Source organism: Triticum aestivum, chromosome 6B, assembly GCF_018294505.1.
Source record: "Triticum aestivum cultivar Chinese Spring chromosome 6B, IWGSC CS RefSeq v2.1, whole genome shotgun sequence".
Lineage (NCBI taxonomy): Eukaryota > Viridiplantae > Streptophyta > Magnoliopsida > Poales > Poaceae > Triticum > Triticum aestivum.
The window spans coordinates 139254335-139267664 of NC_057810.1; the positions used below are offsets into that span (position 1 = coordinate 139254335).

The 13330-nt window shown below is 53.8% G+C and overlaps 2 protein-coding genes across 2 annotated transcripts; one reads left to right on the forward strand and one right to left on the reverse strand.

The window, feature by feature from the left end:
• Positions 1 to 484: 484 nt before the first annotated feature.
• On the forward strand, positions 485 to 2503 carry LOC123138973 (G-type lectin S-receptor-like serine/threonine-protein kinase LECRK1). The gene has a single exon (XM_044558813.1). The coding sequence runs from the start codon at positions 485 to 487 to the stop codon at positions 2501 to 2503; it is 2019 nt and encodes a 672-aa protein (XP_044414748.1).
• Positions 2504 to 7390: 4887 nt separating this feature from the next.
• LOC123136194 (uncharacterized) lies at positions 7391 to 12753 on the reverse strand. Its single transcript, XM_044555515.1, has 2 exons — positions 11612 to 12753; positions 7391 to 8255 (listed from the first exon to the last, which is right to left on the reverse strand). Exons 1-2 carry the CDS (start codon positions 12574 to 12576, stop codon positions 7955 to 7957), a joined length of 1266 nt encoding a protein of 421 aa, XP_044411450.1. The 5' UTR covers positions 12577 to 12753; the 3' UTR covers positions 7391 to 7954.
• Positions 12754 to 13330: the final 577 nt, after the last annotated feature.

The window sequence follows — 13330 nt, forward strand, 5'->3', positions numbered from 1 at the left end:
GAAAACACGATTGACCTGTTGAATGGTTGGTAGCTAGTACTGCTACTAGTAACTGCAATCATCGTACTCTACGCAGTTAGCGAGCAAGTATAGATTGAGCCTAGTAAGCAGCTCACCATCCATGGCTGCTAACCATTTGCATCTGCTGTTGTGCTTAGCGCTAGCCATGCTTGTTTCCCTCGACTTTTCATGCGCGCAAAGGGGCATCACATCTCTGTCCCCCGTGAAGGCCGACGCAGGCGCCGGCTGGTCGTCCCCGTCAGGCCGCTTCTCCTTCGGCTTCTACGCCACGGAAGGCGGCCTCGCAGTTGGCGTCTGGCTCGCCACCACGCCCAACGTAACCATCACGTGGACTGCGAAGCGCAACGACACGGCAACAGGCGGCACGCTAAGGCTCGCCGACGACGGCCGTCTCCTCTGGATAGGCGCGAGCGACCACGACAGGACCATCGCGCAGCCGTCCAGGCCGGCCGTGGCGGGCGCCATGCGCGATGACGGCAACTTTGTGCTGTTCGGCGCTGACGGCGCCGTGGTGTGGCAGACGTTCGAGTCCTCGGCGGACACCCTGGTCGCCGGGCAGGACCTCGTGCCCGCGACGCAGCTCTTCTCCAGCGTGTCCGACACAAACAAGGCCGTCGGGAAGTACCGGCTCGCCAACCAGCAAGAGGACGGCAACCTGGTGTTGTACCCGGTGGGCACGCCGAACGACCCAGCCTCGTCGTACTGGAACACGGGGACGTTCAATTTGGGTTTCACCCACATCTTGCGCCTTGATACCAGTGGCGTGCTCTACCTAGTGAACAGCAATGGGAGCTTTACCAAAAACCTGACACAGCCTAGAGCCTTAAGAGCGGGAGAGCAAGCCTACTACCGACTCACGCTTGATCCTGACAGAATTCTGCGTTTGTACCGCCATGCCTTCGTGTCTGGCTCTGGCAGTGCGTCCAATACCACCACCGTCGTGTGGAGCGCTCTGACCGATCGGTGCGATGTCCATGGCGTTTGCGGGCACAACAGCTACTGTGTCCTCGACCAGGATCGGCCTAGCTGTTTGTGCCCGCCAGGGTTCGATTTTCTCGACGCGAGCAATGCGGAGCTCGGTTGCACGGCGAACTCCAGCGCCGGCGATTGTAAATGGGGGCAGCAACAAGATGCCGCAGACTTCTCCGTGAAGTCCATGCCGAACATGAGGTGGGCGGACGTACCGTACGAGACGGTGCGCAATGCCACGAGCGCGGCAGAGTGCATGGCGGCATGCATGGCCGACTGCTTGTGCGTCGTAGTGCTGCGGGACACCGACAAAGGCACGTGCAGCAAGCAGCAGCTCCCTCTGCGGTACGGCCGCGCTGGAGGCAGATACACGCTGTTCGTCAAGACCGCGGGAGCGGCGACAGGCGGCAGCGGCACCCGCAGCAAACCCGTCGGGCGCACGACCGTCATCGCGTTGGTTTGCATCGGCATCCTGGCATGCGTCGCGTTGTCGGCCTTCATTGCGGCCGGGTGGCTGCTCCACGTGAAACGGAGGGCCGTGCTCCGGAACGTGGCACCCGCGAACACGGACGCGGACGGCGGCGAAGGCTTGGACGAGGAGGAGGAGGAGGCGGCGCCCCTGAGGTCGTACACTTACCTGGAGCTGGAGCGCGCCACGTACTGCTTCCGTGACCCGGTGGGCCGCGGCGCGTTCGGCACGGTGTTCAAAGGTGCGCTGCGCAACGGCGAGCAGGCTATCGCCGTGAAGCGGCTGGAGAAGCTCGTGGAGGATGGCGAACGGGAGTTCCAGAGAGAGGTGCGCGCCATCGGGCGGACGAGCCACCGCAACCTGGTCCGCCTCCTCGGCTTCTGCCACGAGGGCGCGCACCGCCTCCTGGTGTACGAGTTCATGAGCAACGGTTCGGTGACCGACCTGTTGTTTAGGGGTGCTGCCTCGACGCCTCCGTGGTCCGACCGTCTTGGCATCGCGCTCGACGTGGCCCGGGGCCTGCACTACCTCCACGACGAGCTCAGCAGTCGCGTGATCCACTGTGACGTCAAGCCGCAGAACATCCTCATAGACGCGGCTGGCACGGCCAAGATCGCCGACTTCGGGCTCGCCAAACTGCTCCAACCTGACCAGACACACACTTTCACCGGTGTCCGCGGCACGCGTGGGTACCTGGCCCCCGAGTGGTACAGGGGCACGGGCCCTGTCACGGCGAAGATTGACGTGTACAGCTACGGTGTGGTGCTGCTCGAGATCATGACGTGCAGGAGGAACATGGAAATGGAGGAGGCCGGCGAGGAGCAAACCCTGATGGAGCTGGTGTATGAGTGCCTACTGAAGGGTGAGCTGAATAGGGCCATGAAAAGCGAGGAGGAGGTCGATACGGCGGCCGTGGAGCGGGTGGTGAAGGTTAGGCTCTTGTGCGTGCAAGGAGAACCTGAGTCTAGGCCGTCCATCAAAACCGCCATCTTAATGCTGGAAGGACATCTAGACGTACCATTTCCTTCGCCTCCGGCTTCTTAGCTAGTGATGAACTTTCATATCACCCAGGTCGTTCCGGACATGATGAACTACTCGGCTATCAAATGCAGACGCCGTTAAAATTGATGGAGTCGAACACATTTGTCTTGAATGCAAATGACATTCACATATAGATGATGTTTTCCTAGAACATTTAGATAGCTTATTTCCATTTTTCTGGTTAGTATGAATTTGTTATGAAGTTCTCAAAGTAACGATCAAATGGTCAAAGGGCAAAAGCATAAGAGAAGCAAACACACTCGGGAAAAACTGATTTTTTTAAACTAGCGGCAAATCAAACCGATGGGATACAAGTAGGGGCATAAAATTAATTATCCAAGCCATCACCGCCGCCATGGTGCCCCCGGCTTTCTAGTGATGAACTTTCATATCACCCAGGTCGCTCGGAACATGATGAACAACTCGGCTATCAAATGCAGATGCCGTTAAAATTGGTGAAGTAAAATAAAAGGGTACAAAATACAAACACGGGGTTACTATTACTTTTGGAAGGAAAAAAAGTGGAAAAAGGATATATTAAGGGCTTGTTTGGGACTGCTCCGCTTCACCAAAATCAGCTTCACTCCACCAATTCCACTTTGGAGCAGTTTCATATAGAAGTTGTAGCACTACCGAATAGAATGTTTAGAATGCATGGAGCTCCAGCTTCAAGAATGGGAAATTTGGTGGAAAGGATCAATTTGATTGGTTGAGGGGGAAGAAACGGAGGGGTATCCACTTACTGGTGGTAGTGGTTGGTAATTTTCGCCCAACTGCAGCTTCTAGAGTTTTTTGAAGCACCCCTTGAAGAGCTTCATAAAAATCTGGGAGGTGTACCCCAGATTTTTTTTTTGTGGAGTGGCATATCATGGAGTTTCCCCGTTTGGCTTGTATTTTCCAGAGCGAAGCTGAATTTTAAGGAGCAGAGCAGTCCCAAACAGGCTCTAAACCCTCAAGGAAACAAGAAATTTTGGTTCGCTGAGCATCAAAAAGCATGTAGGAAGGCGAGAAAGCTCCTTCGCGGCCATGCTGTTGGAACGCTCGATCGAGCATCACGTGTTGGTCATTGTCCTTCCATGCATTGACCATCCAAAATTCTCTTCCCCCAGGAATTCTAATGGTGGGACTCAACGTGTCCCGCCCCACGACATCCATGCTCGAGATACCACTAACTGCCCACATTGCGGTAGAATGAGTAGAAGGTGTCTTCTTTCACTCCTAGCTCAGCATCAACCATGGATTGTGGGTCGATGCCTCCATGGTAGGAGCAGGGCCGGTCCTGAGAATTCAGGGGCCCGGGACGAAACTATAACTCGGGGCCTTTACCGTAGACCATAAAAGACTATTAAATAACTATCTTGAATTGTCAGCTAAAGGAAATACAATTATTGTTTTGTTTTATACAAGTCTCTTCTTCACTAGTATGTCCAATAGCTATTTCATTGAGATTATCCCAACTTCTTAGATCATAAGCAGCCATAGTAAAACTTGGTACCTCCAAGGACTTGCAAATGATTTAAAAGCCAAAAGATCACTTACATTATTATTACCCATGTTGATGTCAACACTGTAATATGCAAAATCCTTGTCGTCCAAATCAACATTAGTTTATGGATGTGGCAACTATCAGTGAGTTGGCAAACTGGCTAATGCACGCTCGATTTTCCGACCAGGCAATCTGTTCCCGATTAAGCAATTGTATTTGGACATTATTGCTAATTAAGAAAAGGGACCTCCACCCCCACCACCCCGTTAAAATCAGGGGGGCATGATTAATTGAGGGATGGAAAGTTATGTGAGCCCAGCCGGAATTGGGGGGGGGGGGGGGGGGGGGGGGGGGGGGGGGGGGGGTTGTAGATTAAACGTGCATGCACGTATGGGTTAGTTGCATGGTCAATGGAATAGTGGGGCCATCATTTGAATACATGGAAACACTGAGGCCTTGTACAATGCAAGGTGCTTAGGAGGGTTGCTTGAAAAAATAAACCAGACTTTTCTTAAACACCGATGCTTATTTGTACATGCAGATGCTTAATTAGGCGTCTCTCCTATAGAAATAAGCACTGATGCTTCAGAAAAACCGATTTATTTTTTAAGCACTTTCCTAAGCACCTAGCATTGTACAAGGCCAGACTATGACTGGTTTGGAAAGAGATAGAGCGTGTCGGAAGCTGAGTATGGCTGCGCGAAGGGGATCGCGCCACACCCGGTCGCGGAAGAGTTCTTTCACAAATATTATAACCCCCAATATCATCGTTGCATAAATAATGTCTAATGTTGCACCAATGCAGATGAAATTTCTATGAACATTTATACATTTTGATAAATCATCCTGATAAACTCCGATACGGCATACCCTAGCTATATACACAGAGATCATAGGCATACCTATCTTCGCTGCAACTGTAATCTCGTCGTCACAGTGATCTCCCTCGATCCACTTGGCCTGGCTGTACGCTACAAGTTAGTCCAAAAATCAGACGTACATCTCAAGACAGAACAATTGGATGCACTATTTTCGGCTGGTGGATAAGGGAGGAAATCAGGAGCGTCTTTGGCAACAACTCCTAATTATTCGCAGGCAATAACTGACCCATTCATGAATCCTTTTTTTTACAGCAAATAAACTTTATTTCTTAAATAATGGACAAGTCGTTTATAATAGCATGAGAAATAAAGTCAGGGGTAGAATCTTCCCAAAGATGAGAGGATCTACTAAGGGAAGAATGCTTTGCTAAAAGATCAGCAACCTCGTTCGCTTCCCTAAAGCAGTGAAGGTAGGAAACTGCTGCAAAATCGGTACAAGTCTGCTTGCCATCCATCACCACGACTGCATCATTACCATTGTATGTCTCTTGTTGGTCAAAAGCCTGTACAGCATTTAGGTTATCTGACTCCAAGATGAGAGAGTTACAGCCAATGTGTTGCGCTAGCCAAGCCCCGTTCCTGATGGCTTGTATTTCCGCTGATTCGGCAGTGATTACATGTGGTATGAACCACGCTGCGGCTGCAATGAACTCTCCTCTGTCATCTCGAGCAATCGCGCCCACTGCACATGACATAGTTTCAGCACTGAACGAGGCATCAACATTGACCTTCACCCATCCTCTAGGTGGTTTCCTCCACATATGCTCTCGTTTTCTATATGGTATATTAGGTTTTGATGCTCGGAAGAAGTTTGTACACAGTACCTTGATAATAGTAGCAGTACGATCCGGGGACATTATACTTTCTCCCTTAACAAGTTGTCGTCTCTACCACCAAATATACCACACTGCAACTGCACATAATTCTGCTTTTGGCAATCCATCCGCACTATCTTGGGCTCTTTGCAGTATTTCCAGCGTTACCGAACCGCCACAATCGTAGCAGCAAACAGATCTTAAATTCAATAGTCATAGGAAGGAAATCAGAGGAAAACAATCTACACTCAATTTTTTGCGGACAGAGTATGTAATACTTCATCTGTTTAGCATTTGGGTCAGGGCAATAGGCCCATACAGGAGCAGAAAACATACTTGGGGGCCCCTTGGCCACGGGGCGGCGCCCCTCTCGCCCCCCCCCCCCCCAGGGCTGGGCCTGGGTAGGAGGCACCCACACCTGCATCTCCAGCCAGCCCTGATGGACCTGTGGAGATACAACCTCGTGACTACCGACGGCTGTCGTTGAACAAGCTCACATGATGTCATGCCCGTGACCTTCGACGTCAAGCTGCCTGACAGAATAGCACCGACCCGACCACCACCATAGAGCACTGCACCCCCGGGGAGAGGGACCTCGTTGCCCACGGGCACAACACAGACTGAGCACATCATCACTTACCTGGAGCAGGAGCTCCGAACCGCCACAAGCCCCAATCTGATCTTCCCAAGTATGAGCCCCACGATGTGGCCATCTCCACCACGCAAGTAGTCCGCGCTACCGACATGTACTTAGGAGAAGGGAGGAGCCAGCACGACCCGTGTCCCGCCACGGAACGCCAACCGCCGTCGCCCGAGCTATCGTGACCACATCGCCAACTAGTGCATCCATCGCACGAGATCAAACCGGATCATGTCAGGGCGCATGAGATTCCCGCCATGACCCAGCCCTCTGCTTGACAGATCCGTGCCGAAGGTAGCCAATGGAGGCGTCGAGCGCCTCGTCGCCACCCGACTAAGGGAGGCCAAAGCCGCACCCCCAACTTCAGCTCAGCGTTCGATCCGCATTCACGGCGCCACCCCTGCGCCTGTCCGATTCCGGCGCCACACCTTTGCCACACACCATGGCCTGAAGGTCGTCCCACACCACCGCCCCGCTAAGCGCTTCGCCGTCGGCGGTGCGGCCGCTCCGTCTTGTGTCGCCGTTCCGCCGCTCGCCAGGGGGGTAGGACGAGCCCCGCCGTCGACCGAGCTTCGCCCGACGCCGCCTTTCAATGGCGGTGAGTGTAGAGCGGTTTGTGGAGGATGCGGGGGTTGGGGCTAGGGTTCACCCCGACGTCGCTTGCGAGAGCGACAGGGGAGAAGCGCCCCCCCCCCCCTCCTCATTGAAGTACAATCTCAATGGCTTGAATCGTCTCTTTTCTTTCTAACCAGCTCATTAAATTTTTAATGGAGTACGATTTACCCATCTTAAATAAACCTACCCTTTTGTGGAATATGTTTGCAGAGAAGAAATAATCTTATCAGCTAGACTAATAGATCTATTATTAATAACTTTTGTAAAGATTTTCAAAAAGGTATTAAGAAATCAATGCAACCTAAACATCTGAATTTTATCACCTCATGTACCCTTAATTAGCAACAAAGTTAACACACCATAGTTCAACCTAGCAAGATCAAGCCTACCATGATATATAGAACTAAAAAAAAACAAATCCCCATAAACGAATGGCCAAAAACGCAGATAAAATTCACTAGCTAAACCATCAGGCCAGCAGCCTTGTTATGCTTTAATTGAAAAATGGCAGCATTACTTCTTAATTGCACTATGAACATCTTATCTAATAACTCTCGGGTCCTAAGTAAACATGTACATTAGATTCTGCAGGACCAAAAAGATTCTTGTAAAAATAGGTAGTGAAAATAAACATCTGCCTCTCCCCTCAAATAACCTCTTCCTCTTTGAGATTCCGCAAAATCATGCTGAGAATAGCTAGGATTTTGAGAGATTCAAATAGACCATTATGTTTTGATAATATAATACTTCCTCCGTTTCTAAATATAAGTCTTTTTAGATATTTCAAGATGGACTACATGGAGAGCAAAATAAGTGAATATACACTCTAAAATATGTCTGTATACATTGGTTTGTAGTCCGTATTGAAATTGCTAAAAAGGCTTATATTTAGAAACGGAGACATTGATAGATAGCTGAAAAGTGAAGTATCCAGAATACTATCAGTACCTGCGATGATCGAGTTCCATCAAATTACTGTCAGAAAAAACCTTGAGATGGAGAGGTTTTAATTAGCTGCTAGTACAATGGCGCCATGCTGGAGTGGTAGCCGAAGACGACGAAGTCGTCGTGCTTCTCCCTGCCGACCAGTTCCGCCACCGTGGCCGTGGCGTCGGTACGCATGTCGTACCGCAACACCTCGCGACGCCACACATTCTCGTTGTCAACACCACCACCCACGCCGTGGCCGCGGCGCTGCCTGTACCCGATCCGCATCGCCAGGCCCAAGACCTCGTCCGCGCCGACGTCCACTCCCGCCGGCACCACCGACCACAGGAAGCGCGACGCGGGGGGCGCCATGCCAGGGATTTCATCCCAGCTCCTTGTCAGCCCAGAACTACTCGCTAGCACTTACACTGATAGATGACCGGTGGATGAGCACACACATGTACTACTCACACACTCACTAGTGTATCACACACACGTAGTAGTAGTAGTAGTACTAGTACACAGCACTTGAGGCTTGGAGCACACACGGTGGTATTAGAAGGAGGAAATGCCTTGTAATGAAATTGGAATGGCCTGAGTTTTACAACCGGGATGCAGCTCTTTTTATAGGTAGCTGAACCGACTAACTATACGTATGAGCTTACGTCAAGCTCCTAGATTACATCACTGCTGACGACTAGCTTGCTCAGCTTTTACCATAGTAAATTACTACTACTAGTAGTTTCCTTAACTACCAAGGCATGCAGCCGCTACTGCTTTTCTTGCCGACATGCAGCTGCATGTCATTTCCACCTCCTGGCTAAGTAACTGCTACTGCTGCCGCTGTAACCAAGCATGCATAGCCATGCATGCATCGAAGACAGGTTTGACTCAACAATCTCCCCCTCAAACCTGTAGGAGGGTCTTGATGATCCCGGTCCTGTCGTGCGGCTCTTGGAACTCGACGCAACCAAGTGCCTTCGTTGGGATATCCGTCTTCTCGGCGGCCCGTATGCCCTGTTCGTGCTTCTTGATCTCGGGTGCTGCGATCGTCTCGCGGGCTCGAGAAGGTCCCTCTAGGCTTCGGAACCTGTGTGGATCGCCACCATTTTTGTTGGCATCGAACAAGTCCTACCGCGCTGTTGATGGGGACATGAACTGCCCGGGAACCACCTCGCTCGTGGGCGTCAGTGTTTCTGGGGTCGTAGTTCCTGATGTCACACTGCCCGGGAACTCCCTTCCCGGGGTCGTCGTGTCGGACGTCACGCTACCCGGGAACTCCCTTCCCGGGGATGACTTGTCGGACATCGGACTACCCAGGAATTCCCTTCCTGGGGTCGTCGTGCCGGACGCCGCACTGCCCGGGAACTCCCTTCCCAGGGTCGTTGTGCCGGACGCCACACTGACCAGAGTGGTTCCTCTCAGGGTAGCGGAGTCCTTGCTGCTCTTCCCATCGGACTTGCTTGTCGGGTCTCCCCCGACAAACGTAAGTCGTGCCTCCCGCACGGACTCGATGGACCCCGAGCGCGTCAGGGTTGCTGCGTGGCTGACCATAGAGCACCGCGCCTCCTGCACAGCCTCGATGGTCGCCAGAGTCACGGTCGAGGCCTTGCCGCCCCATGACCGTCTCTTCATGGCCTCCCAGCTGTTGAGGCCCGTCAAAGAGTGCCGTGTTGCCCACACGGGCTTGCAGAACCCCGAGAACCTGGTTGTCGGGGTATGGCCAACCTGAGAGTGTCGTGCCTCTTGCATGGTCTCACTGGTCACCAGCATCATGGTTGGGACATGGCCCACCATATGCGTCGTTGCCGTGCCTCCTGACACGGGCTTATTGGGTCCCGAGGATGTCGGGTACGCCTTTACCATGCCAACTTGCACGGGCTTGTCGGGTCCCGAGGATGTCGGGGCCGCGATTGCCGTGCCAACTTGCACGGGCTTGACCAGCGTCACAAGGGACGTGGTTGCCGGGGCGTGGCTCCCCCACACCCGGGTCTTCATCTCCTCCCAATCGAAATCTCCCGAGAACGTTGTTGTCGGGGAGAGCGCTACCGATGTGGGGAGGGGATTATTTGAAGAGCTCCGTGCCTCCCGCACAGACTTGACGGTTGCCGGCACCGTGGTCGCCGGAGGTGCTGCGCCCTCCTGCACGGCTTCGATGCTTGTCGGGACCATGGTTGCCGGAGGCGCTGTGCCCTCCTGCATGGTCTCGACGCAAGCATCATCATTGCTGGCCCACCGTCCTCTTCAGCCTCGACGAGGTACGCCGCGGCCGCGGCATCCTCATCAGCCATCCTCTTGCGGCACTCACGGGCCCAGTGGCCCTTGATGCTACAATATCGGCACTTGTCCCGGTCGTCGTTGCCGGCACCTCGTCCGTCTCCGCCCTGGGTGCGACCGCCGCCTCTGCCGGTGCCGCCTCCACTGCTCGGGGCACCTCCACCACGTCCTTGACACTTCTTCGCCTCCCACTTCTTCGAGAATAGGAGTTGTCTGCCGCCGAAGCTCTCGCGGCCGTCATCAAGGCGGTCCTCGACCACCCGCAACCGGCCCGTGAGCTCCTCGATGGAGAGCTCACTCAGGTCAAGCAAGGTCTCGATGGAGACCGCTACCTGAGCGAAGCGAGATGGTACGACGCGGAGAAATTTCCGCACGACTCTCGCGTCGTCCATGGTGTCGCCGAGCGCGCGGAGTTGTGACGCAACGCTGGAGATCCGCATGGCAAAGTCGTCGACGAGCTCGCCCTCGTTGAAGGCGATGTTCTCGAAGTCCGCTCGCAGCTTCTGCGCGTTCGCTTCGCGCACACGGTTGCTGCCGAGGCGCTGGGTACGGATGGCTTCCCACGCCTCCTTGGCGCTTGCCTTCGCCGCGAGCATGCCGTGCATCCCCGGCGGCGTGGCGCGCATGAGTGCCGCCACGGCTTTCCTGTCTTCCTTTCTCTCGACCAAGTCATCCTCCATGGGAGCCCAGAGGCTCACCGCATGGAGGTTGCACTCCATGATCAACGCCCACTCGCTGTAGTTCGAGCGCGTGAGCATCGGGAAGGTGATGGGTACGCTACCACTGACCGCGGTCTCGCGCACGATCTCCCTAACCACGACCTCACCGCGATGGCCGCGCCTGGAGCGGCTGCGCCCTCGCCGCTCCTCCGGAGCCGGCGACTGGGAGCCGTCCTGTGATGGCCGCGCCTGGGAACCACCCGAGGTGGTGCGCTGCTGAACTCCTTTACCACCGGCCATGGCTACCATAACCAGAGGCTCTGATGCCAATTGTCAGCCCAGAACTACTCGCTAGCACTCGAGTACACTGATAGATGACCGGTGGATGAGCACACACACGTACTACTCACACACTCACTAGTGTATCACACACACACGTAGTAGTAGTAGTACTAATACACAACACTTGAGGCTTGGAGCACACACGGTGGTACTAGAAGGAGGAAATGCCTTGTAATGAAATTGGAATGGCCTGAGTTTTACAACCGGGATGCAGCTCCTTTTATAGGTAGCTGAACCGACTAACTATTCGTATGAGCTTACGTCAAGCTCCTAGATTACATCACTGCTGACGACTAGCTTGCTCAGCTTTTACCCTAGTAAATTACTACTACTAGTAGTTTCCTTAACTACCAAGGCATGCAGCCGCTACTGCTTTTCTTGCCGACATGCAGCTGCATGTCATTTCCACCTCCTGGCTAAGTAGTAACCAAGCATGCATAGCCATGCATGCATCGAAGACAGGTTTGACTCAACACTCCTCCGGTGCACCATCTCCCACCGCGCCGGCGAGGCATTGCCCGAGGAGGGCGACGACGACAGCGCCCACACGGCCAGCAGGGCGGGGCTCGCTGACACCATCGCGATCCGCCCGCGCCACGCCACCAGCTCCCTGCTGCCCTCCATGTACCCTCCTCCGTCGACCAGGGAGGACGGCCTCTTCTTCCCGTGCGGCGGCGGCGGCAGCTTGCCCGCCGCGTCGGCGCCGTAGTTGTACCAGAGCACGTCGCCGCGGTTGCAAAGCCAGTACGAGAGCCCGCCCAGGTGTAAAGCCTTGGGCTGCACACCGCCGTACGGCGGCATCCGCACGGTCGCCCACGACGCGCGCCATCCGCGCGAGAGCGACGAGAAGGAGAAGATCCAGAACCTCCACAGCTCCATGTTTGCCCGGGCAGGGACGACGAGGTGGTAGCTTTCCTGGTGCGCCGTCGCCGGGTCGTACGCGAGGCACGCCCTGAAAGCGCCCTCGCCGGCGTATGGGATCTCACGGAACGCGCGGGTCGCTGGGTTGACGACCCAGAAGGTGCTGCCGGTCGTGACCAGAAGAAGGCCGCTCGTGGTGGAGCAGAGCCGGAGGTGCTGCCGGTTCGCGTCGGCGACGGGCAAGAAGGAGAGGCCGGCGTCCGGCGGGGCGACGGCGGCGGCTGCGGCTCCGGGGGCGAGAACCTCGAGCCGGCCCTGGTGGAAGCGGGCGAGGACGCCGGAGGCCGGCGAGGGGCACTGCGCCTGCACGCGGGCGAAGACGGGGTCGTGGAGGATGAGGTGGCGCCACGCCTTGCAGACGGGGGCGAGGCGGAGGAGCAGCCGGAAGGGGAGGCGGGCGAGGATGCTGTAGTGGATCAGGTCGTCCGGCAGCTGCGCCGGCGGCGCCGATGTGATCTGCCGATGCGGAGAATCCAGCCGCCGCCGTAGTGATCTGTCCACATCAGTCTGCATCGAGTATCTTTTCTGTTGGCGGCGGCTTTGCGGGCCGAGACTTGGTGTGTTGCTGTCAGTTTTGGGGACAATTTTGATGGTTGTACGGTTGTGATCAGAGCGGGTCGCTCGGATCCCTATAAAAGCAGCTACTGTTGCAATACGAGTTGCAATTCGGTTCGGGGTGCAGCGTCTTGTTTTTTTTGGCACGGCTAGCCTGATGGCAGAAGCTTGGGATGCCTTTCAGTTTCATATGGTATCTCTGAAGATTAGTTTCAGTATTAATCATGCAATCTCTTTGTATGGTCTGTCGCAGTTCTTCTTTTATTTTAGGTGAGAAAATAAATTTTTTGTCTGTTGGAGAAAACTCAGTCGATTCACGCTGTTTTGAATCTATTGGGCGAAGACTATCGATACACATAGTACATTGTTTTGAAATGTGAAACTACATATCATAAAAGGCTTGTCCACTGGTTTGCTGGTTCATCATTTTCTATTTCTCATATACTTTTATCAAACGCAATGTTTGTTCTAAACTAGTATCAATGCTCGTCCGTTGCAACGGATGAACAAATTTGAACATGCTCCATGTTGCATTATACAACATTTTTTATATCCTAATGACATTTCCATAATCTAATTCAGCTCCGATGAAAGAGTAGTTGTTCATGGAATTGTCTTTCAAACTACTTTGTTTGTTCTTGTTCATAAAACACATTTTTCTTGAAAGGGTGTTTTTTTTTTTAAAAATAGAACATTTTAAAAAGTGATTTGA

Excerpts from the sequence above, each read along its gene's own strand:
- LOC123138973 (XM_044558813.1), top strand. The coding sequence starts at position 485 with ATGCGCGATGACGGCAACTTTGTGCTGTTCGGCGCTGACGGCGCCGTG.
- LOC123136194 (XM_044555515.1), bottom strand. The coding sequence starts at position 12,576 with ATGCAGACTGATGTGGACAGATCACTACGGCGGCGGCTGGATTCTCCG. Across the intron at positions 8,256-11,611 it reads GTGCACCGGAGGAGTGTTGA|CTGGGATGAAATCCCTGGCA; the intron begins GTCAAACCTGTC and ends GCTGACAAGGAG.